Here is a 26,059-nt window from a genome sequence, read left to right on the forward strand (position 1 = left end):
GGGTCCCAACACAATGAGTGACCTGTCTGCTGCAGAACACCAGAGCTACAGATAAAAGGGTTTTGTGTTCATGTTTTCTTTGCAATAACCTTGACGATATTGACTTTTTCTTAATTTTATTTGGCCTGTTTATCATGCTCAGCCTTTCTAATCAGTCATTGTTTACATTTCAATTACGATGCCATGACGCATTTCAGAGAGCCATTCATCAGCAAAACCGCAAAACCTCTTCAACCAAAAGCTGAAGGTTCTAGACAAAAGATTGAAGATGAATTAACTTGTATTTATACTGAACAAAAATATAAACAAAACATGTAAAGTGTTGGTCCCATGTTTCATGAGCTGAAATGAAAGACCCCAGAAATGTTCCATACGCACAAAATGCTTATTTCTCAATTTTTTTTGTCTGACTCACCCAGCTCCATGTTTGTGAGCATTTCTCCTTTTACTAAGATAATTCATCCACCTGACAGGTGTGACATATCAAGAAGCTGATTAAACAGCACCTTGTGCTGGGGACAATAAAAGGCCACTCTAAAATGTGCAGTTTTGTCACACAACACAATGCTACAGATATCTCAAGTTTTGAAGGAGTGTGAAATTGGAATTCTGACTGCAGGAATGTCCACCAGAGCTGTTGCCAGAGAATGTAATGTTAATTTCTCTATCATAAGCTGCCTCCAACTTAATTTAACAGAATTTGGCTAAGTCCAACCGGCCTCACAACCACAGACCACGTGTAACCACGCCAGCCGAGGACGTCCACATCCGGCTTCTTCACCTGCGGGATCATTCTATGATACATCTCCTTTCAAGGCGTATCATAGACTCTCCAGCCACACCCCAAAACATGAACATCGTAGATCAAAGATTTGCGATGAACTTGAAGCCCTGGTGCTAAATGGATTATCAAATTCCCTTGACTGAGCTAATTCTTAGCCTGGCTTCCATATAACTCATGGTTACCTGATATTACCTGCTTTAAGAACTTTAGTTCCTTAATTGTAACTCACTGGAGGTACAGTACTACTTCTGTAAGAGCCCCAGGTTTATTGTGTTATTTTCCAGTACTATACCATAACCTCTCATTGACCCTACAGAGAAGGTTGGTGAGTTCAGCTCAGAACGCATTCAAGGACTTCCTTCACTGAACACCTTGTTCATTTATCTACACTCACTGTAGCTCCTTTCAATGTGAAATTCTGAGGAAACCTTGTTATCCTAGGTGTTTGTTGTCCAGTTATAGTGAAATGTAGATTTTTCTCAACTAGATTGTAGTCATAAATGATGCCTGGCTGTTCTAGGCTGTCTACTGTTCTAGGCAGGCTACTGTTCTAGGCAGGCTACTGTTCTAGGCAGGCTACTGTTCTAGGCAGGCTACTGTTCTGTGTGGTTGTAGATATTGTGAGACATGGAGTGAACAGATGGAATATTGCACGGTTTCGCCTCAACACATGTCAGCAGCCGTTATGCTGTTGGATCTTGGACAAGTAGGAGTACTTGACGATAATGACTTTGGCCTCTGTCTTGCACTGCGCAGATTATCAGATCTCACAATGATTGGAGAAGTGTTCAACATCACCAGTACCACATCCTTATGATCTTGTCATTTAGCACAACGTGACTTCAAAAGAGACAGGTTGGAATGTCAATTCTCATCAAATAAATGGGAAGTCTGACAGAATTTTTTTTTGTAAATAAGTGGCGTTTTCATTTGTTTATAAAAATGTGGGACATGATTGTTTGGTTGCGCAACAAAGAGCCAAAAGCAGGACGGACTGTCCCACACAATCGGGAAAGTTAGTCACCCTATATTCCTACCAGTATCTTGATCTAGCACTACACTTGCCTGACAACTCAAACTGCTCTATCGTTCGCTCCATACTTCAGTCGTTCGTGGTCAAAGTGAGGGGTATTGTAAAAAACTAAGTCATCAACGATTGGATCATCTCTAACCAATCAGAGTATCAAAGCCAATGACGAATTTTCAAAAAGTTGCTTTACCCATGTGTGTTCTGGCTCTGGCCCAACCCATCAGTTTCTGGGACTGACTAGAAATTGTTGGGGAGGTAATGAGTCTGGATCTAATGTCCGTAGGCGTAGCATTTGGCCGGAGAAAGGAGTTTGGGTAGCCAGGCAAGCACTACACAAGATCCAGTCCAACTTCTCCAAGATGGATTTTCCACTGACTAAATTGATTATGGGGTTGGAGGTTTGGATTAGAGATTAGGATTATCTTCATTGGTTCATATCTCTGATTGGGTCTAGACGGTGGACAGGGCTGAATGGGTAACAGATAGGGATTAGGGTTACCTTCATTGGTCCTTATCTCTGATTGGGTGTTGATGGTGGTCAGGGCAGGATGGGTAACCAGTAAGGATTAGGGTTACCTTCATTGGTCCATATCTCTGATTGGGTGTTGGTGGTCAGGGCAGGATGGGTAACCAGTAAGGATTAGGGTTACCTTCATTGGTCCATATCTCTGATTGGGTGTTGGTGGTCAGGGCAGGATGGGTAACGATGAGGGTTAGTCTATTATAGTTAATCCTTTTGCTTGTTTTGGTGTCTCCCGTCTGCTTGGGAAGAATTTCATGTTGCTTCCAGAGCCTTGGTTGTCTAATCTTTATTCCTTGAAAGAGCCTTTTGATAGGTTGATATTCCTGAAAAGTGAATGGTGCCTCATTGATTTGATTGGAAGTGCTAAAGGGGTTTTTGACATTGGGATTGAGAGACCTGGACCTAGTCCAAAAACAACCTCTTGTCCTAGACACCTCAGGTAGATCTGAAAGATCTGGATACAGTGCGTTCGGAAAGTACAAGTCAAGGGGTGTGAATACTTTCAGAATGCACTGTATCCAGGCATTATGGTTATAGCTCCACCTTGCCCTCTGATAGGCTAGTGCCAGATGGATTTTTCATCGTAGTACTAATATTGTACCTATCCAATTCTTTCAGATCATCACGTCCAGTGTAGGGCAGGGCCCTAGAGAGACACAGGGTTGGTTGGACTAGGTAGCCTAATTGATGTGAGGGGGGCCATGGTAATATTTCCACAGTCCCCTACTTGCTTTGCGTGTTGAGTGTATATCACTCCTTCTTTCCCAATTAGCAGTTCTCACACTGAGTGATCTAGTTGGCTCCATTCCCCCTCTCTGGCGCCTGGTGGAGTTGCTACGGGGTTCAGTTACGCTGGCAAGTGCGAGGGAGCATATCCTCATGTCACACAGCTATATTTTCATATCAGTGGTGACACGAGGCCCTCCAAAATAAAACCACCACCATGGTGTCACCTTGTTATGGAGGGCCCGCCGATGCCCCCCAACTTTCTCTGTAGTTGATTGGCTGATTGAAGTCGAGTAGTGAGAAAAGTATTGGCTCCAATCTTGACCCAAAAGGGTCCCCCCCAAATGGACAGAAATATTGCCAATATTACCACATTGGATAGAAAGAGACACACCTCTCTACCCTCATGAGCAAGTATATTGTTTACGTGAAACCAAGGAGATGCCATAAACGATTAGCAACTAAACTTCAATAGTGTACCATTTTAAATTCTAGAAAATTCAAGAACAGTATAGTTATTAACCATATATACGGATCTTTTGATAATGAAATTAAATATTTTGAGGTATATCTCAGTTCATCTTGTTCTAGGTTGTTTTAAAGTCAGACTGCATCTGTTTTGTGTTACTGGTATTTAGGCCTAGCTCCATATACTAGTGTAAATCAAACTTCTAAATCCTATTAGCTTATTTCCACATTCTATCTCTACAAAATGCAAATATCTTTGTACTTACATAATGGTAAGTGGGTGATGGGACATTACGGAGTTTTGTGAAGAACAGGAGGTGTTTGGGAGTATGTTTGTTATGCAAAAACATTTGTTCGACAGCAGTACAGTCTGTATCAGCAGGTTAAAATGCATCACAAATAGCCACTAAGATTCCCCGTCATGATTGTTCTGCAGTCTGCACAGTCTCTGATAGTAGTAATCTCTTCCAAGCTTGGAAAATTCGATATAAGACAGCGAAGATACAAACTATATAATGTGGGTACGACGTTGTCCCCATACTGAGGGACTTTAGGGTACGACGTTGTCCCCATACTGAGGGACCTTAGGGTACGACGTTGTCCCCATACTGAGGGACCTTAGGGTACGACGTTGTCCCCATACTGAGGGACCTTAGGGTACAACGTTGTCCCCATACGCAGGTGCCGATACGATATGTATTCCAATTCTATATGTATTGCAAATTTGATGTCCCGTACCCTAGTTGTATATACAGATTCTTAGAATTAGTCACAAAACAACAATTCTCAAAATTCTATATGTATTGCAATTCAGTGCTGCGATTTTATTGTGATTTTGATGGTCCAAACATATTGCTTACTATAAGTATGCTGCAGAGAGACAAGGGAGCCATGAGCACATGAGTTATGATCAGTTATGTGCTGAAAACATGTTGGCTCAGTGTTGGAGAAGATGGAGAACAAGCTATCGATATAATATTGTAACTGTATTTAATATGTAACTGTATTGATCTTTAAAATTGAATTAAATTGAGATTTGTCACTGGTCTACACACAATACCCCATAATGTCAAAGTGGAATAATGTCCCATTTTTTTATATAATTAAACATGAAATGTATTGATTCAATAACTATTCAACCCCTTTGTTATGGCAAACCTAAATAAGTTCAGGAGTAAAAATGTGCTTAATAAGTTGCATGGAGTCACTGTGTGCAATAATAGTGTTTAACATGTACCCTAAGTCGAGCAGTGAATTTCAAACACAGATTCAACCACAAAGACCAGGGAGGTTTTCCAATGTCTTGCTAAGGTCACCCATTGGTAGATTGGTAAAAAAAAAAGCAGACATTGAATATCCCTTTGAGCATGGTGAAGTTATTCATTACTCTTTGAGTGGTATATTAATACACCCAGTCACTACAAATATGCGAGCGTCCTTCCTAACAGTTGCCGGAGAGGAAGGAAACCACTCAGGAATTTCACCATGAGGCCAATGGTAACTTTTTTAAATAGTTGCAGAGTTGAATGCCTGTGATAGAACTAAGAAGGTATCAACAGCATTGTAGTGACTCTAAATACTAACCTAATTGACAGAGTGTAAAGAAGGAAGCTAGTACAGAATAAAAAATATTCCAAAACATGCATTCTGTTTGCAATAAAGGCACTACAGTAATACTGCAAAAAATGTGGTGAAGCAATTCACTTTTTGTCCTGAATACAAAGTATTATGTGTGGGGCAAATCCAATACAACACATTACTGAGTACTACTCTCCATATTTTCAAGCATAGTAGTGGCTGCATCATGTTATGGGTATGCTTGTAATCGTTAAGGACTTGCGTTTTTCAGGTTAAAAAAGAAACGGAATGGAGCTAAGCACAGGCAAAATCCTAGAGATTAACCTGGTTCAGTCTGCTTTCCATCAGACACTGGGAGACAAATTCACCTTTCAGCAGGACAATAACCTAAAACACAAGGTCAAATCTACACTGCAGTTGCTTACCAAGAAGACACAGAATGTTCCTGAGTGGCCGAGTTAAAATTTTGCCGAGTTAAAACTTGAGAATCTATGGCAAGACCTGAAAATGGTTGTCTAGTAATGATCAACAACCAATTTGACAAAGCTTGAAGAACAATGAGTAAATATTACACAATCCAGGTATGGAAAGCTCTTAGAGACTTACCCAGAAAGATGCACAGCTGTAATTGCTGCCAAAGGTGCTTCTACAAAGTATTGACTCAGGGGTGTGAATACTTATTTAAATGAGATATTTATGTTTTTTATTTTATTGTGTGTAGATGGGTGAGAACAAAAATCTATTTCATCCATTTTAAATTCAGGCTGTAACATAACAAAATGTAGAATAAGTCAAGGGGTATGAATACTTTCTGATAGGCCCTATAGTGTCAAAGCGATGCACTACGACCGTATTGTTTGCGAGCTGGCTCTTTGTTACTCGGCAGCGGAAACGCTGCAATAATTGCAGCTCTGGCCGGTGACTTCCTTTTCTCAGTCAGGGTGGGGAAGCGTTCCACTCCCGTCAATAGTGGGCTAGCTGCTTCATACATCAACTGGCTCAGACCTACAAGGGGACATCAAAACTCTGAAGACCTGGGTAAGACATATTGAGCCACTATGGACCCGACTTCAGTTGTACTCAAAATAAATAAATCAATGTACAAAAAGTAAAAGCTATTGAACTAACTGTAGCATAAGCTGAGTGAATGATTAGATCTTTGGTGTCAATGATACTACTAGACATGATGTTATACAGTATGTTCTGTAGATGATCAGAAGACTAATATCTTACACATCACCATGCACTTTCTCTGAGGGATGTGTCCTCACCTAGGCTAGTGTAAAAGTAAACACATGGAAGGTCTGACATTTTGCCCATCATTAGAAATAACTTCCGTCTCCTTTGTGACAACTTGTGCCTAAACACAACTTCTTTGTTTGCTTTGGTGTAGTAGTTCTGCGTCTTTCTCATAAGCAAAACAAACCCTTCCTTCCCTTTACTACTAGCTAACTCTTAATTGCACAGGATACAGAGATCCCGGCTGGGGAAAAGTCTCTCTCTCTCTCTCTCTCTCTCTCTCTCTGAGCCTACAGATGGCTAAAATTCCCTTTTATGGCGTTGGAGGGCTTTTGAAACAGGAAATGACATCACGCTCTGAGGTAGTGAGTAGGGAGCTAGCTACAACTCTGTGGCATTCCAAAGCGGGTGAGTCGCAGCTTGCCTGGAAATGAACCCCAGGCATGACTGACACTCAAATCACCTAAACCCAAAAAATAGACCGGGACGGACAACTTTTCAATTGAGATGTTATTTCATCTATGGTAGATGATAGCAGCAAACCAAAATAATGAATGGTGGGTTGCAGTGTTATTGTATCAGGGGCTTGTGTTGAGTGATGATGACAAAAATATTTGTGGTTTGAGTAAAGTTCAAGGCCTTGAAAGGAGTTCAAACTAGTGTTTATCAGAGAGAACGTGACTAAAGAAAGAGAAATACAGAGCGGGAGAGAGAGAACAGTTAACAGAACAGTCAGCGGGCGTACCATGCATGTTTCATTCCCTGGGAGGGGCTGTCTGTCTGGTCTGGAACTGCTGACATGCAACACACATGGCCACTCCCTCTAGAAATAGGAGGAGCTGCAGCCAGGCCACTCCTTCTAGAAGTAGGAGGAGCTGCAGCCAGGCCACTCCTTCTAGAAGTAGGAGGAGCTGCAGCCAGGCCACTCCCTCTAGAAGTAGGAGGAGCTGCAGCCAGGCCACTCCCTCTAGAAGTAGGAGGAGCTGCAGCCAGGCCACTCCCTCTAGAAGTAGGAGGAGCTGCAGCCAGGCCAGAGAGAGAGGGAGAGAGGGAGCGGAAGAAGGCTCACAATGTTCCAATAGCCTTCTAAGGCCTCTTCAGACAGCAACTGTAACAGATTACTCATAATGGGGATTATCAGGAGTCGGACCTCGGATGACGATTGTTTTCTTTCTATGGGGCTAGCCACCTGTATTTATAGAGCAGTTTGGAGTGTTCATTTCATTCTTTATTTCAAAATCACGTTGACTAAGAGCCTTGAAACTGCCTAGTTTTCTAGTCAAATTTTATTGGTCGTATACACATTTTGCAGATGTTATCGCAGGTGCAGCGAAATGCTTATGTTTCTAGCTCCAATCGGTGCAGTAATACTTAACAATACAAAACAAAACAAATAATTCCCCAAAAATTGAAATAAAGAAATTAAGAAATATCAGAACGAGCAATGTCAGAGTCTGGAATAGAGATATGCATTCGGAAAGTATTCAGACCCCTGACTTTTTACACATTTTGTTACATTACAGCCTTAAAATTGATTTAAAAAAAATTCCCCTCATCAATCTACACACAATACCCCATAATGACAAAGCAAAAACAGGTTTTTAGACATTTTTGCAAATGTATTACAAATGAAAAAACGGAAATATTACATTCCCGTAAGTATTCAGACCCTTTACTCAGTAGTTTGTTAATTACAGCGACTACAGCCTCGAGTCTTATTGGGTATGACGCTACAAGCTCGGCACACCTGTATTTGGGGAGTTTCTCCCATTCTTCTCCTCTCAAGCTCTGTCAGGTTGGACAGGCAGCTTTGCTGCACAGCTGTTTTCAGGTCTCTCCAGAGATGTTAGATCGGGTTCAAGTCCGGGCTCTGGCTGGGCCACTCAAGGACATTTGAGGCTTGTCTCAAAGCCACTCCTGCGTTGTCTTGGCTGTGTGCTTAGGGTCATTGTCTTGTCGGAAGGTGAATTTTTGCCCCAGTCTGAGCTCTTGAGCACTCTGGAGCAGGTTTTCATCAAGGATTTCACTGTACTTTGCTCCATTCATCTTTCCCTCGATCCTGACTAGTCTCCCAGTCCCTGCCACTGAAAAACATTCCCACAGCATGAAGCTGCCACCACCATGCTTCACCGTAGGGATGATGCCAGGTTTCCTCTAGACGTGACGCTTGGCATTCAGGCCAAAGAGTTCAATATTGGTTTCATCAGACCAGAGAATCTTGTTTCTCATGGTCTGAGGGTCTTTAAGTGCCTTTTGGCAAACTCTACGGTAAAGGCCTGATTGGTGGCGTGCTGCAGAGATGTTTGTCCTTCTGGAAGGTTCTTCCATCTCCACAGAGGAACTCTGGAGCTGTCAGAGTGACCATCAGGTTCTTGGTCACCTCCCTGACCAAGGCCCTTCTCCCCCGAATCCTCACTTTGGCCGGGCGGCCAGCTCTAGGAAAGAGTCTTGGTGGTTCCAAACAGAAATGTTTTGGTACCCTTTCCCAGACAATTCCTTCGACCTCATGGTTCGGTTTTTTCTCTGACACGCACTGTGAACTGTGGGACCTTATATAGACAGGTGTGTGTCTTTCCAAATCATGTCCAATCAATGGAATTTACCACAGGTGGACTCCAATCAAGTTGTAGAAATCAATGGAAACCGATGCACCTGAGCTGAATTTCGAGGGTCTGAATACTTATGTAACAATTTTTTTTAATACATTTGCAAATATTTTACCGCGTTGTCATTATGGGGTATTGTGTGTAGATTGAGGGGGAAAAAACAAACAATTTAATTCATTTTAGAATAAGGCTGTAACGTAACAAAATGTGGAAGAAGTCAAGGGGTCTGAATACTTTCCAAGTCTTGTGCGTGTGTGTAGGCAGTATTAGTTGTTATGAAAGTCCTGACAAATTGATGAATCATTGTCATATTTATATCTAATAGTGTAATTACCTGTGTATCTGAATATTCCAAGGATGTGATATTAAAGTAGTAATATTAATTTAGATCAATATATTAACCTGAAATACTAGTGTAAATAAATGAACTGTGGAGAAAGGAAATACACACAGCTTTACAGTATGATGACCCAAAGATAAAGGATGGTCATGTGTGTGTTGCAATGCTTTCTTATCTGGTGAACCCTGTGTATGGCCCGTTGTCATTATTTCTAATTCATGTGACAAATATGAATGTGACCACTAGAGAAAACACTTGGTATCTGTTGTTCATGCTGCCTATTGCCTTTTAAATGACTCATAATGGATGTGTCCAGTCATGTTTCAACACCTCTATCTATCACAGGGCTGTTTTAAGTTACATGGCCCATCCCAAATGTAACCCAATTCCTTATATAGTGCACTACATTTAACCAGGACCAATGGGGCTCTGGTCAAAATAAATGCACTTTGTAGGGAATGGGGCGCCATTTGGGACGTAACCACAGTTTGTCAAACCCTCATCGCTCCTCTCTGACCCTGACACACTTTGGCATTTTGTATGACGGTGTTTCTGAGAAGCTATCGACAGGAACATCACTTCTAAGCAGCCAGTGTAGTCCAGCAGCAGAATTGCATAAATGTCTTGTGTTTTTTTGTATTTGCATCTATACCTCAGGTCAGTCTTTCAAAAAAAACTAAGCGTACAACCATTTTAAGTATGGAAAGTTTTAGGACGATAAAAAGCAGATGAATTAAGAGATTGTTAATGATAATTAGCACAGAAGATTCCATATTCACAGTTGGATGTCCAATCTAATTTGGACTTGTTGACATTGTCATTTAAGCAGCAATCTCAATAATTCGTTCCAGTTTAATGAAAAGATTGATCTTGGTTACACTAAACTCCTCCTTTCTTTTTCTCTGCAGCCGGGCAAAGAACCCTACAGCGCCATAACCGACTGGGAGGACATCTCCCATTAAAGACCAGTTTCTATCAGGTACTGTCTGTGACCTTGTGCTCTACTGTCATCTACTATTAGCGCTACTCACATGTTGTAAAGAAGCATTTTACATGGATGGATATTACTTTATTAATCCCCTTTTGGAAATTGATTTGTCAACTCCAGCAAGAAAATCAATACACATTTTCCTGTCATGCACAGAGATCCTATAAATTACCAATCTACACTGTGTCTAAAACATTAAGAACACCTTCCTAATATTGTGTTGATGTGATGTCATCAAGTTCATGTAATTACTCATTACATTGATCTTTGTCATTGGCTGTACCAGAGTGGATCTGGATGGGAGTGCATTGATTTGTCCAGGCTGAGTTGTAGCTTCATAATTAAAAGGAAGACTGGGGCTTCTGTCAACACAGGAAGCCAGTTCTGAATCTGAGCCATCTTATCACACGGTTGGTGATGTGCACTCACAATTTACAAGTGTTGAATGGCAATCTCGTCTAGTGACAACTTGTTTTTCCCAAAGAGCTCACTGGTGTGTCGTTTGGACTAAAAGACTGAAGGCATAATTGCCACTGTCGGGCCCATTTTAACAAGCTGAGGAGCAAACAGCTGTGTGGAGAATACCTTACCCAGAGACCACTACTTACAACGGTATCCTGGTTAGTAGGTCTCTTTTAGCTTGGATAATGTCATTCTTCAAACTATTTCAACTATATTAGATTAGTCTCTCATAGCATTGCTCTGCTTAAATTGGACATATACATTTAATTTGTTAAACTTACCAGACAAGAAGAAGTCGAGTGCCTTCTTGAGGCAAGATGAGTGAAGTCTCACATAGGAGCTGATCTTTTTGTTCACTTTTCAAGGTGTCTAACCTTAGTATGTCACTCACTCTTTTAATAATGCATCCACCATTTAGACAGAAAGCGGGTTGTGTGCAATGGGGGGGAAACCTCCCACCCACAGACTGTCAAACAGACTCAGAAACTCCTCAGAGATAGACAGTCCGTAGTAGTCACCTTAGACTTTGACCAAACCCACCAACATTCAAAACCAGGCCTTTGTTTAGTCTGAGGGGCAACGTAAAACCAGACCTGACCGAACTGAAGGTCGATCTAAAAAAAACTCTGTGATTGACCCTGACCTGACCCAACTAAAGGTGGGTCTAAACAACACCGTGATTGACCCTGTTCAGAATGTGTCAATGGCTGACTGATGGGGTTGACTTATCACAAGGTCTTGAAAGAAAGCGCAGTTTGTGTGTTTGTCACGGAATCATTTGTCTTACCCAGATATTCTCCTGAACAGGACTGAAACAGGTCTGTCTTGTAGGGGACATGATACAAAGGACCACAACCTACAGGTGTTAAAAACGTTGTTTTCCTGACACCTTCACCGAGTTGTGCAGCTCTGACTGACAGCTCTGTGTGGCTGCGAGCACAAGTTTGTTTGTCTTCAAACGTTGCAAGACAGTCACGTGAATTGTAATATCAACGTATGAGGTGCAGTTACCCAATTGTTCTACCAATGCTCAAATCAAATTTTATTTGTCACATACGTCGAATACAACAGGTGTAGACCTTACCGTGAAATGTTTACTTACAAGCCCTTAACCAACAATTTTAAGAAAATAGTTATGAAAATATTTACTTTTTATTTAAAAAAAATGACTTTAGTTTATTTAGTAACACAATAAAATAACAATAATGAGGTGAAGATTTAACTTGTCGAAGCCATAACTGTATTTAAGTTCTTATGCTGACTTGGTGTATTGTTTATACCTTCCTATCAGTGGCCATAAGTGCTTCACTGGAAAACTAATTCTGCTTTCACCACTGTATTTTACCCAGAAAAAGAGACAACAACGTGGAGCTAAAATTGAAGGAGAGGCATCTTGATTCTAGCCCACTGAGTTCCTCCTTTGTATAAAAATGCCATTTTGTATTTGAAGGTTGTTCCTTGACCTCTACGACCTCATTTCAGAGCATCTGTAGAGTGAAAGAGCTCCACACAAATAAGTTGAGTTCCATGAATAGCCTTCGGTTTGAAAAAGGCAGGAAGAATATCACATCTCAGTATGTTATTGTCCCTGAAGAGCATTCAAATGTTTTTATAAATGGAGAATATTTAAAATATAATGTTCAAATTAAACAAAGGCCTAGAAAACTGTAATATAAGATTTTGACGATTTAGTAGTTTCTTTGGCATAAAATCTGAAAGCATACAGTGGGGATTTGGTAACGTTGAGTGTATTCAGGGAAGTGATACAATTGAATGTTGCCGGTCATGTTGTGAAAGTATCCCCCATCTTGAAGCTTTATGCTGCATCAGGGGAACATCCCCCACTGTGTGAAGAACATGAAGACAGTGGCGTTGCCCAGGGTGGCCACGGCCCTCTCTATAATCTGATTGGAAATTCTGAGATCTGATAGGTCGTCTCTGAATACATTGACAATTTTGGTTATTTGGTTAACTATCTACATTGCCGCTTTATCCTCTAAATCTTTTTGACTCATTTTATCTCTACCTATATGTACATATCTAGCTCAATTACCTCGTACCCCTGCACATCTACTCGGTACTGGTATCCTGTGTATATAGCCAAGTTATTGTTATTTATTTTTCGTGTAATATTCTATTATTTCTCCTTTTTGTCTCTGCATAGATACACGTGGCGAGGTGTGGCTTAATTTGACCACGGCCCCGATTAGGGTACACAGGTTACTCCCATGTAATTAGCCAAACTTTGGCATCATCTTAAGCAAACTACTGACACTTTATTTTTTTCTCTCGTTTCAATAATTATTTTCAGCAGTGTCACATGTCGTTATTAACATACTGTACTTGGCTGTCACAACAATAAATGACTTGCATGATACTTATTCTGCCACTCTGTGTTACCCGACCTGCTAACACTGACAGTGAAGCTAGTAAATCTGTTGCATTATACTGACGTCACTGTTTGTTTACCCCTAGCTTTTTCACCGGTTAACTCACGTTTGCTGGCTGGCTAGCGAGAGAAGTTACTCTCAATCTAATTGGCTAGTTTCAGATATGCTGCGTAACTTTGCCATGCCATTGAACCGTCTAGGTATTTAGAAAAGTAGATTAATTTAGCCTTACCTATATGTCCTTTCAACTTGCCAACTGGGCAGACAACCCTACCAAATGGCCCAAATTAGCCTATGGTGATATCTACACAGACTTGAGGGAATATCCAGGTTTACACAGGCATTACACATGGCTAGTTAGATACAAACAAGTGTTAGCTTAAGACTTACGGTGAATGAAGTGCTTCGAACACACATGTATGGATTAACCGGAGTCCACAGCTTTCCATCATCATTGCAGTGTATAGAGTGAAACCACAAGGTTAATTTATCCTGGTCCTTGGGTATAGAGTGAAACCACAAGGATAATTTAACCTGGTCCTTGGGTGTAGACTGAAACCACGAGGTTCATTTAACCTGGTCCTTGGGTGTAGAGTGAAACCACGAGGTTCATTTAACCTGGTCCTTGGGTGTAGAGTGAAACCACGAGGTTCATTTAACCTGGTCCTTGGGTATAGAGTGAAACCACGAGGTTCATTTAACCTGGTCCTTGGGTATAGAGTGAAACCACGAGGTTCATTTAACCTGGTCCTTGGGTATAGAGTGAAACCACGAGGTTCATTTAACCTGGTCCTTGGGTATAGAGTGAAACCACGAGGTTCATTTAACCTGGTCCTTGGGCGTAGTAAAGTACCCTGCAGCGGTACCCTACCTGGGGGCGTGGCTTAACGTTACCATGGGAATATGGGCGGGCCCGTAAACGTTTCATTGTTAGTCTACGCCTGTTGTTTACGAAGACTAATAACATTTTTTTTAAAAACATCTATATTGTTAAACAGTTTTGGGACGCCTGGCTGCCCTTGGCAACCATAAATACATGTCACTGTGTAGGTAGAATGTCATTACCCTGATGGTGTTTGTGATAATGTCCCTTATCATTCAAAAGGCAGGTGCAAAGTGCACTGTTCAGAAGCTGGACTTGATTAGGAGTAAAGGAACTTGTTCAGGTAACTTACTTAACCTAGTTTTTGAAGTGATTTGTTTGACAAAAAATATGAAAACATCATGACTGGTTGTGTTCATGACACATTAAAAGGTCCTTTTTTTACAGTTAAATTACATGTCTTTACTATAAAGCCCATAAAGCTTTTTTCTTTTCTTTTGTGTACGTTTGTTTATGTGTAACTCTGTGTTGTTTTTGTCACACTGCTTTGCTTTATCTTGGCCAGGTCGCAGTTGTAAATGAGAACTTGTTCTCGACTGGCCACCTGGTTAAATAAAGGTGAAATAAAAAACGAGGTCCTGTTAAAAAATATTCTGACCCCCCCCCCCCCCGAATGTCACGTACTCCGGGTGGCACTTTCAAGTAAATTTACTTCTGTATGCTAATACCCTTTATATAAAATCCTGACCTAGAATGCAAACACTGTAGCAAGACTTTTGGAAATAATTTTTATGCTTTATTTGAACTGGGGAATGTACCAAATCGAAAATGAAGCATTTAATGCGTTGAACCATCATAATAACATTTAACAAATCACGTTTTATGACGTCGTCGTCCCCAAACTGGGGCTGTGCCCTACCTTGACCCCCACGCTCAAAATATTCTGCACATGACAATGCAAAATAAAAACGAGAAGTGAAACTGAAATACATATCACCACAGAGCGTCCTCTGCTATATTCTCATCGCTTGTCAGCTCTCAAGCGGCTTTTTATGCATCTATTTTCAGTGATGGGTTTTCATGAGAGGGACAGCTACATTCTTTGAGTGGGGTTGAGGTGACTGACTCAAGAATGTTATATTTTTTCCGGGCCAGAATGTAGTCTGTTTTTTACCAAGTCCTTAGCCTTACTCTCTGCCTCCATGCTAGACCTCTTCCAAATGGTTCATTGTCCAAACAGTAGTCAGAGAGAAGGACTGACACTAGTAAATGTCTACAAATGGACATGGCTCCAGATGATTTGGTTAGCATGTGGAACTGTGAAGACACTCTCCATCTTAATTCTACTTTTGCCCTGTAAAAATGTAATTGGGGATTGACAATGGAAGCTATTTGACCAGTCTTCTTAGATGTTCTCTGAACTTAATCGGTTAACAAAGGCTGGTTGTGTGGGCTACTCTTTGAACTTTGTGAACTCTTAAAAGTTCCCATCATAATGGTGTGGTACATCGCTTGCCTCAAAAAAAAGTATTCCCATGTTTAAGGAACAACTTGCAGTGCATGTGCTTTATCTATCTAGGTTACTTGTAGCAGGCATGTACTATGCCAGTGAGAAATGTGGACTGAAAGTAGTGCTGCCTTCCTCAATGCCTCCCTCAAACTCAATAGCATTAGATAACCTATATCCTACAGAATCTCACCCAGCAGTTGCACCTTGCCACTAGACCGTAGAAGAGCTAGTGAGGTGGCCTGGGCTGGTCTAAAGGATCAGATGCATCTCAAATCTGAGTGCCGATAGGTACTTACTTAGCACTTAGTGCCCTATTCTTCTTGTCACTTCTGTCGAAGGTTTGTGCTCTCTAATTGGCTCAAAGTCAATTTCTCGCCCACTGACAAGCATTGCGATTCTACAAGTAGAAACAGCAGGTTCATCGGTACACCGTCAGTACACAGCAGGTACGTATTTTGTTCTTGCAAGAGAAGGAACGGCCTCCTACTGTTATAAATACCTATCGGAAGTCCGATTTTCTCGGTGTCTGTACCAAAAGAAACCGCCTCTGGAGTCTGGAACACACATACCGCTGCAGCATGGGTTCGAATCCGGACTGCTGCTATTTTCTCTCTATCTCTCTCCAACCCAATATGGGGGACTGCTCCACTCCTTAATAAAAAAAGAAATGACAAGTGCTACTGAGAATGCAAATACAATCGTTCAGTATGCAGTGCATTTTTGCGGTGGAGCTGTCAAAACGAACAGCTAAATTACTGGTATTTCATGTCATTTTTATATCTCGTGTAAATCTGGGATGCATTTGGTATGTCCAGTAAAAACATGGTTACAGCCAACTCTTAAAGACTGATTCTTCTCAGGAATTTTGACTGGAAACCAGAGAAAACACACACAAAGAGGGACAGCTTGTCCTTTATTGTATTGGACACAGTCACTTATTTATACTGGTGTAAATCACTGCTTTGAGTAAGAATAAAATAATACAGCCTAACTTCATACACATCTTGTAACCTCTTTAATGAAAGTTGAACACAGCTATAAACCTCTCTCTGTTTCATACAACGGGTTAACGGTCTGAGCGTCTCACACACTCAAAGGCCAGAGTGACGTTCTAATTAAGACTTTGAATATTCATATCATTACTCATCTTTTAATCCAAAGTCCCAATTGATTGTGCAGAATGGTAATTTCTTGAGTCACTTTTAGACATGATGAAAAGGTAAATAGAGAACCACACATTTTGAAGCATAATCTCTGATTTCCCATAAAACTCAACTCAAGAAATGACCATGCTATTCAAATCCTAATGCTGTAAATGTGTTTTTGGCTGTTACTGATACTGTTACTGATACTGAAAGCCAGTCAGTTTGACCGAAGTAGTAACCCCAAACTTTCAGCAGGCGTTCTATTGTAAGGCAGCAGAGACACCAGCAGGGATCATAAAAACCATCTCACCAAAATCTAAATGACCATATATATATATAAGGTTTTTCATTGATCCATCTGAAGGGCTTAGCTACTGGAATCTGATAGATGTGGTTTTTATGACTCCATTGTGCTGAGGTTTGGGATTGGTGCATTCCTAAAGGAACATAATGCTCGATATCGGGCATGTTGCTGCAGGAGCTAGGTTACAAAACCAAGTTTGCAGTTAACGTCTGTAACTAACATGTGTGGGAATACATACATACATACATACATACATACATACATACAGTACCAGTCAAAAGTTTGGGCACACCTACTGAGAGAATGCGAAGAGTGTGCAAAGCTGTTATCAAGGCAAAGGGTGGCAACTTTGAAGAATCTCAAATATATAAAACTTATTTTCATTTGTTTAATACTTTTTTGGTTACTACATGATTCCATATGTGTTATTTCATAGTTTTGATGTCTTCACTATTATTATACAATGTAGAAAATATTACAAATAAAGAAAAACCCTTGAATGAGTAGGTGTGTCCAACCTTTTGACTGGTACTGTACATTTACTTACATACATGCATACATACATACAGTTGAAGTTGGAAGTTTACATACACCTTAGCCAAATACATTTAAACTCAGTTTTTCACAATTCCTGACATTTAATCCTAGTAAAATGCCCTGTCTTAGGTCAGTTAGGATCAGCATTTTATTTTAAGAATGTGAAATGTCAGAATAATAGTAGAGAGAATGATTTATTTCAGCTTTTATTTCTTTCATCACATTCCGAGTGGGTCAGAGGTTTACATACACTCAATTAGTATTTGGTAGCATTGCCTTTAAATTGTTTAACTTGGGTCAAACATTTGAGGTAGCCTTCCACAAGCTTCTCTCAATAAGTTGGATGAATTTTGGCCCATTCCATCCCTCCTGCAGCAAAGCACCCCCCACAACATGATGCTGCCACCCGTGTGCTTCACGGTTGGGATGGTGTTCTTCGGCTTGCAAGCCTCCCCCTTTTTCCTCCAAACATAACAATGGTCATTATGGCCAAACAGTTCTATTTTTGTTTCATCAGACCAGAGGACATTTCTCTAAAAAGTACGACCTTTGTCCCCATGTGCAGTTGCCTGGCTTTTTTATGGCGGTTTTGGAGCAGTGGCCTCTTCCTTGCTGAGCGGCCTTTCAGGTTATGTCGATATAGGACTCTTTACTGTGGCTATAGATACTTTTGTACCTGTTTCCTCCAGCATCTTCACAAGGTCCTTTGCTGCTGTTCTGGGATTGATTTGCACTTTTCGCATCAGAGTACGTTCATCTCTAGGAGACAGAACGCTTCTCCTTCCTGAGTGGTATGACGACTGCGTGGTCCCATGGTGTTTATACTTGCGTACTATTGTTTGTACAGATGAACGTGGTACCTTCAGGCGTTTAGAAATTGCTCCCAAGGATGAACCAATTGTTGGAAAAATTACTTGTGTCATGCACAAAGTAGATATCCTAACCGACTTTCCAAAACTATAGTTTGTTAACAAGAAATTTGTGGAGTGGTTGAAAAACGAGTTTTAATGACTCCAACGTAAGTGTATGTAAACTTCCGACTTCAACTGTACATTCATACATACATGCATACATACATACATACATACATACATACATACATACATACATACATACATACATACATACATACATACATACATACATACATACATACATACAGTGAGGGAAAAAAGTATTTGATCCCCTGCTGATTTTGTACGTTTGCCCACTGACAAAGAAATGATCAGTCTATAATTTTAATGGTAGGTTTATTTTAACAGTGAGAAACAGAATAACAACAAAAAAATCCAGAAAAATGCATGTTATAAATTGATTTGCATTTTAATGAGGGAAATAAGTATTTGACCCCTTCTCAATCAGAAAGATTTCTGGCTCCCAGGTGTCTTTTATACAGGTAACGAGCTGAGATTAGGAGCACACTCTTAAAGGGAGTGCTGCTAATCTCAGTTTGTTACCTGTATAAAAGACACCTGTCCACAGAAGCAATCAATCAATCAGATTCCAAACTCTTCACCATGGCCAAGACCAAAGAGCTCTCCAAGGATGTCAGGGACAAGATTGTAGACCTACACAAGGCTGGAATGGGCTACAAGCCCATCGCCACGCAGCTTGGTGAAAAGGTGACAACAGTTGATGCGATTATTCGCAAATGGAAGAAACACAAAAGAACTGTCAATCTCCCTCGGCCTGGGGCTCCATGCAAGATCTCACCTCGGAGTTGCAATGATCATGAGAACGGTGAGGAATCAGCCCAGAACTACACGGGAGGATCTTGTCAATGATCTCAAGGCAGCTGGGACCATAGTCACCAAGAAAACAATTGGTAACACACTACGCCGTGAAGGACTGAAATCCTGCAGCGCTCGCAAGGTCCCCCTGCTCAAGAAAGCACATATACATGCCCGTCTGAAGTTTACCAATGAACATCTGAATGATTCAGAGGACGACTGGGTTAAACTGGTGTTGTGGTCAGATGAGACCAAAATGGAGCTCTTTGGCATCAACTCAACTCGCCATGTTTGGTGGAGGAATGCTGCCTATGACCCCAAGAACACCATCCCCACCGTCAAACATGGAGGTGGAAACATTATGCTTTGGGGGTGTTTTTCTGCTAAGGGGACAGGACAACTTCACCGCATCAAAGGGACGATGGACGGGGCCATGTACCGTCAAATCTTGGGTGAGAACCTCCTTCCCTCAGCCAGGGCATTGAAAATGGGTCGTGGATGGGTATTCCGGCATGACAATGACCCAAAACACACGGCCAAGGCAACAAAGGAGTGGCTCAAGAAGAAGCACATTAAGGTCCTGGAGTGGCCTAGCCAGTCTCCAGACCTTAATCCCATAAAATATCTGTGGAGGGATCTGAAGGTTCGAGTTGCCAAACGTCAGCCTCGAAACCTTAATGACTTGGAGAAGATCTGCAAAGGGGAGTGGGACAAAATCCCTCCTGAGATGTGTGCAAACCTGGTGGCCAACTACAAGAAACGTCTGACCTCTGTGATTGCCAACAAGGGTTTTGCCACCAAGTACTAAGTCATGTTTTTCAGAGGGGTCAAATACTTATTTTCCTCATTAAAATGCAAATAATTTTTACATTTTTGACATGCGTTTTTCTGGATTTTTTTGTTGTTATTCTGTCTCTCACTGTTCAAATAAACCTACCATTACAATTATAGACTGATCATTTCTTTGTCAGTGGGCAAATGTACAAAATCAGCAGGGGATCAAATACTTTTTCCCTCACTGTACATACATACATCTCGTTTTATTGTTCCTGGAGGCTTTTGCCATAGTAATAACCAAAAGATAGCTGTATATACATATGTACAGTATAGTGTGTATATACACAATATATCAAAAATATATGTTGTAGATTGTAACAGTTCTTGATCTTCAGAAATCAAGTGAACTCAGTGCAGTAATCACTTCAGTGTCCTGTCTATCTACAACAAGTAATTTGACATGATGAGTAGGCCTCTTCCCATAGGAGCCTCTTCAACACTGCAGCTGAGAAGCGGGTGTCAGAATCCTGCCGTAAACCACCCTCTCCCCTTAATATAGAGTAGGGATTGATCCCCTGGAAGGCTGCCAGCCAGTCTGTCTGTCTCCCCACCACACACAGCCGTGCCAGTAGACCGAGACGGACCACACCGGGAGGCCGGGGACAAAACACAACTGGGGGGTCTGATTTGATTTTTTTTTAAAAATGTAACCTTAATTTAACTAGGCAAGTCAGTGAAGAACAAATTCTTATTTACCTTGACGGCCTATGAACAGTGGGTTAAGGCAGAACGACCGAGTTTTACCTTGTCAGCTCGGGGATTCGATCTAGCAACCTTTCGGTTACTGGCCCAACGCTCTAACCACTAGGCTACCTGCCGCCCCCGATAATACCATATCTACTATTGCTAGATTCAGACAATAGTGCCGACTGGCTTGGAGATCTTCTTTTGACATCGTCATTTCCATCACGGTTACAACGCAGTTCGGCTCGCCTCTGCTCAATAGTGTGAAAATGGTACCTGTGTGTGTTTAGGGATGTAAAGCACTTACTCAGGGATAACCCCAATCTTCACTGTTTGGAAACCACGTGGAATTCGCCTCAGCTCACAGTGGGGGCTGTGGTGGGGGATGGGAGTGTGAATTGCTTCCAGCTTTGTGCTTGTGTAACAACATTAATTGGATCTTGATGCTCAGTTCAACATTCTCTGCATTCTGCCGAGAGCCAAATATTGTCAGTCACATGAATCACATTTTGATTACCAATATGTTAACCTACTGGGACTTGACATTCTTATCACACGATTTGAACACGGACATGAGTATTGATCTATCTAACGACATGCGTTTTCATGAATAACTTGGGCTGAGTCCCAAACGTCACCATAGTCCCTTTGTAGTTCACTACTTTTGATAGGCCCATTTCATGTGATTTAACTCATGATGTGTGTTGCTATTGGCTCATTACATTTTACATTTTAGTCATTTAGCAGATGCTCTTATCCAGAACAACTTACAGGAGCAATTAGGGTTAAGTGCCTTGCTCAAGGGCACATCCACGGATTTTACCTAGTCGGCTCTGGGATTTGAACCAGTAACAGTTGAATTACTGGCCCAACGCTCCTAACCACTAGGCTACATGCCTCCCCTGACAGTCAGACAGTCATTGTTAAAATGGTTGCTCCTCACCCACGCCAACAGTCAACATATTATGACCTACGTGCTGTTTGTCGTTCCGTCGGTGCCGTGACTGTGACACTAGCTACTGTTCGTATCTGTGCTGTCATCACTGACCGGTTATAAATAAGTGTCTCGAGCTCAGTCCACAGTCTAGGCCGAGGGTCAAATCACTCTTGCTACACAGACTTATTTTTATATAATCGTTCAGCTGAGGTGTTCTCCAAAATGCTTTGTAAGTTGATTAACTGGTCAAATGCGAGACAGATGCTGATGCGAAGTATGTCTGTCTGTCTCTGTGTCCATTTAAATATCTGTATCTCTGTCTGTGTCTGTAACTGTCTCTATTTCTCTGTCTGTCTTTGTCTGTCTGTGAAGAAAACCCTTTGAGTACAACTCCCAGCCGTTTCTCAAACCCTCTCTCTGGCCCTGGGACTAATGGCTCTCGCACACATCCCACCGAATATGGATGTTGCATTCGTCTGCCGATCATTCAGTGTGCTGTTTTAGGGACCACCCTCTGTAAGACGTGTGACTGCCAACATTTTTCACACGATTCTACATGTAAAATCGGTGTGCATTCGGTTCTCAAATTACGCTGAGAGGGGCTTGGTACTCTTGGCCAGCAGACGTTATTGGTGTCGGAGCCCTTCTAGGCAAACTTTGTGACGTCTTACAGCTGAGGTAGGCTACTAACCCCCGACCTCCGGCAGAGTCTATTGTCCTGCGGCAATAGTACTGTTTGTCCATTTTGAGATGCTGTAGCCAGTATACACTTCCTTTAAAATAGTCAGAATTAATCTAAGAAAACTCAAGAAATATGTAATTAATTTTGACGGTTTTGCCGAGGAGATCTTAGTCGCGCAATTTTACATCTAACTAAGATGTTTGGTGTAGTTTTTTTCAATGAAAAAAATGTGCATGAAAACGAGTCGTTTCTTGTTGAATGACAACAAAGACTTTATTGAAGAATCTCTACTGTTAACCAATCACCGACGAAGAGGCATAGACTTTCGGCTCCGAACTTCGGCTTACCTCTAGAAACAATGTTGTGTGCCTGAACAGCTGAAATACCCTCACCGAAGACCAAAACCAACAAAAACATCACAAAATGTTGTCATAATATATACTCGAACTCTTCTGAACTGTTTCAATCAAATCAATCAATCAAATGTATTTATAAAGCCCTTTTTACATCAGGCAATGTCACAAAGTGCTATACAGAAACCCAGCCTAAAACCTCAAACTGCAAGCAATGGAGATGTAGAAGCACGGTGGGTAAGGAAAAACTCCCTAGGTAGGCAGGAACCTAGGAAGAAACCTAGAGGAAGCAGGCTCTGAAGGGTGGCCTCAGACTGGCCGGGAAGCATACGGATGCCTCTAGGGACCAGGTTACCAGGGAATAGAGTTGTCCCGGTCAGTCGGTGGCCTAGCCTGGTGTTGGAGACCCCAGTCTGCCCCTGAACTCTTTAGTTGTCTCCCAAGATGTCATGTTGGAGACAACTTCTAGAAACTCCTGTCTACCTCAACTCACATCTGGACCCTTCATCTGGACCCTTCATTCTGCTGGACTCCCTCATGGGTGTGTCTTTGACCATAACCCACTACCCTGTGTGTCTGTTTGGTGTGTGTGTGTGTGTGTTAATAAAGTGTGAATTGTATTCTACTGGTTATTTCTGTCCACTGGGACAGATGCGTCTGTACCTGAACTGGCACCTCTTTCAGAGCCCACCACATGGTGTTGCTCTTTTCCAGTGTGTTTGTGTTTGTTCTCTCCTCTATGTCTAGAGGAGGATGTTGCTGTTGAGCTGATTGTAATGTGGTGTAGAGAAGTGATACTAGTGATGGTGTGAATAGGACAGGAGAAGTCTGGTCATGTACTCCTCCTCCCTGTGTATTGGGAAAGGCTGATTTGAAATCCCTCTTTAGCTACAGGCGCCCTCACATCACTGCACATTGCTAGGCAACCCAAATAGATTTAACCTCGGAACTTAAACTTTCAACACCTTCCCTTAAATTCTGAGATTGTTTTTGAGGGCTATTTTTCACAGCAAATGGAGTTGTTTTTCCCTATTGATTGATATTAAATGTCTTCTTTCATTTAGTATGGTACTGGTTTTGATTCCTCAATTGACGTAATAATCAGTCAAGCCACAAATGTTCTGTTGATGCTATTTTCAGAGGTTCCACATTCAGTGTTCACCAGTTATTTCCATGTACTGTTATGTCTCTGAGACAGTTCTTCTTTTCTACTATGGCCCCTTTTAGACTGAAACTGCAACTCGTGTAAAGTCCCCTCAGAGGAGGAACTACATGCCGGCAGGAGGGTTATTAATGAAACAGCACAGTCCCCACTCTCTTCCTAGTGAACATGAGGGTTAATAGTGAAACACCAGTCTCCTACTCTCTTCCTAGTGAACATGAGGAGGGTTAATAGTGAAACACCAGTCTCCTACTCTCTTCCTAGTTAACAGGAGGATGGTTAATAGTGAAACACCAGTCTCCTAGTCTCTTCCTAGTGAACATGAGGAGGGTTAATAGTGAAACACCAGTCTCCTACTCTCTTCCTAGTGAACATGAGGAGGGTTAATAGTGAAACACCAGTCTCCTAGTCTCTTCCTAGTGAACAGGAGGATGGTTAATAGTGAAACACCAGTCTCCTACTCTCTTCCTAGTGAACATGAGGAGGGTTAATAGTGAAACACCAGTCTCCTAGTCTCTTCCTAGTGAACATGAGGAGGGTTAATAGTGAAACACCAGTCTCCTAGTCTCTTCCTAGTGAACATGAGAGGGTTAATAGTGAAACACCAGTCTCCTACTCTCTTCCTAGTGAACATGAGGGTTAATAGTGAAACACCAGTCTCCTACTCTCTTCCTAGTGAACATGAGGAGGGTTAATAGTGAAACACCAGTCTCCTACTCTCTTCCTAGTTAACAGGAGGATGGTTAATAGTGAAACACCAGTCTCCTAGTCTCTTCCTAGTGAACATGAGGAGGGTTAATAGTGAAACACCAGTCTCCTACTCTCTTCCTAGTGAACATGAGGAGGGTTAATAGTGAAACACCAGTCTCCTAGTCTCTTCCTAGTTAACAGGAGGATGGTTAATAGTGAAACACCAGTCTCCTATTCTCTTCCTAGTGAACATGAGGAGGGTTAATAGTGAAACACCAGTCTCCTAGTCTCTTCCTAGTGAACATGAGGAGGGTTAATAGTGAAACACCAGTCTCCTAGTCTCTTCCTAGTGAACATGAGGAGGGTTAATAGTGAAACACCAGTCTCCTAGTCTCTTCCTAGTGAACATGAGGGTTAATAGTGAAACACCAGTCTCCTACTCTCTTCCTAGTGAACATGAGGAGGGTTAATAGTGAAACACCAGTCTCCTAGTCTCTTCCTAGTGAACATGAGGAGGGTTAATAGTGAAACACCAGTCTCCTAGTCTCTTCCTAGTGAACATGAGGAGGGTTAATAGTGAAACACCAGTCTCCTAGTCTCTTCCTAGTGAACATGAGGAGGGTTAATAGTGAAACACCAGTCTCCTACTCTCTTCCTAGTGAACATGAGGGTTAATAGTGAAACACCAGTCTCCTAGTCTCTTCCTAGTGAACATGAGGAGGGTTAATAGTGAAACACCAGTCTCCTACTCTCTTCCTAGTTAACAGGAGGATGGTTAGTGGTGAAATGAGAGCTCACTAGTTAATAGGAGGATGGTTAGTGGTGAAATGAGAGCTCAGTCTTTCGTTTCCCAAAGTTATAAACATATTGATGTAATGCTATATGTATGGTGTTGTCTTTTAACCTTTAACCCCCTGTCCTGTGTGTTTCCCCTGCTATCCCTGCAGGTGTAACGGCGGTGGAAACGGAGAGCGGCAGTCATGGTGGCCCTGTCACTGAAGATTGGCGTGGGGAACGTGGTGAAGACGATGCAGTTTGAGCCCTCCACCATGGTGTACGACGCCTGTCGAATGATCAGGGAAAGAGTCCCTGAGGCACAGCTGGGCCAGCGTGAGTACACACACACACACACACACACACACACACACACCTCGGACACAAACACACACCATGCCGATACACAGTCTTATACATATCTAGTTTTGATCATAAGACACACACCACCAACACACACGCCTGTCATTTTAGTCACGTCTATGCCTTCACCAAGTTCTAGTTGTTTTTCTTACAGGTCATTTAGAGTTCACCAACAATGGTTTTGTCTATGAATAACTAAATATTTGGTTTAATTAATATCGATTTAAACTTTGATTACATGGCCATTATGTGTGACTCAAACTTAAATTGAAGTTTAATTAAAATCCAGGAATAATTTTACTCTTGTCTAAAACATTATCGTCACTGTCAAATGCAAATGAGTGCAGGAGTAGGCATCAACAGTCTGAAATGGTTCAATAGTGTATAACCCAAT

At 41.6% G+C, this 26,059-nt stretch overlaps 1 protein-coding gene across 5 annotated transcripts in view; it reads left to right on the plus strand.

The window, feature by feature from the left end:
* tln1 (talin 1) overlaps positions 1-26,059 on the plus strand; it is a 144,819-nt gene that overhangs the window by 22,669 nt on the left and 96,091 nt on the right. For 4 of the 5 annotated variants that reach the window (XM_045693648.1, XM_045693650.1, XM_045693652.1 and 1 more), the window contains exons 2-3: positions 10,203-10,273; positions 25,476-25,638. In XM_045693648.1, the coding sequence (XP_045549604.1) occupies positions 25,509-25,638 (130 nt within the window). In that variant the 5' untranslated portion in view covers positions 10,203-10,273; positions 25,476-25,508. Of the gene's footprint in view, positions 1-6,126; positions 6,148-10,202; positions 10,274-25,475; positions 25,639-26,059 lie in introns of those variants that run through there. The other variant, XM_045693649.1, reaches the window with a different exon arrangement.

Source organism: Salmo salar, chromosome ssa01 (assembly GCF_905237065.1).
Source record: "Salmo salar chromosome ssa01, Ssal_v3.1, whole genome shotgun sequence".
Classification (NCBI taxonomy): domain Eukaryota; kingdom Metazoa; phylum Chordata; class Actinopteri; order Salmoniformes; family Salmonidae; genus Salmo; species Salmo salar.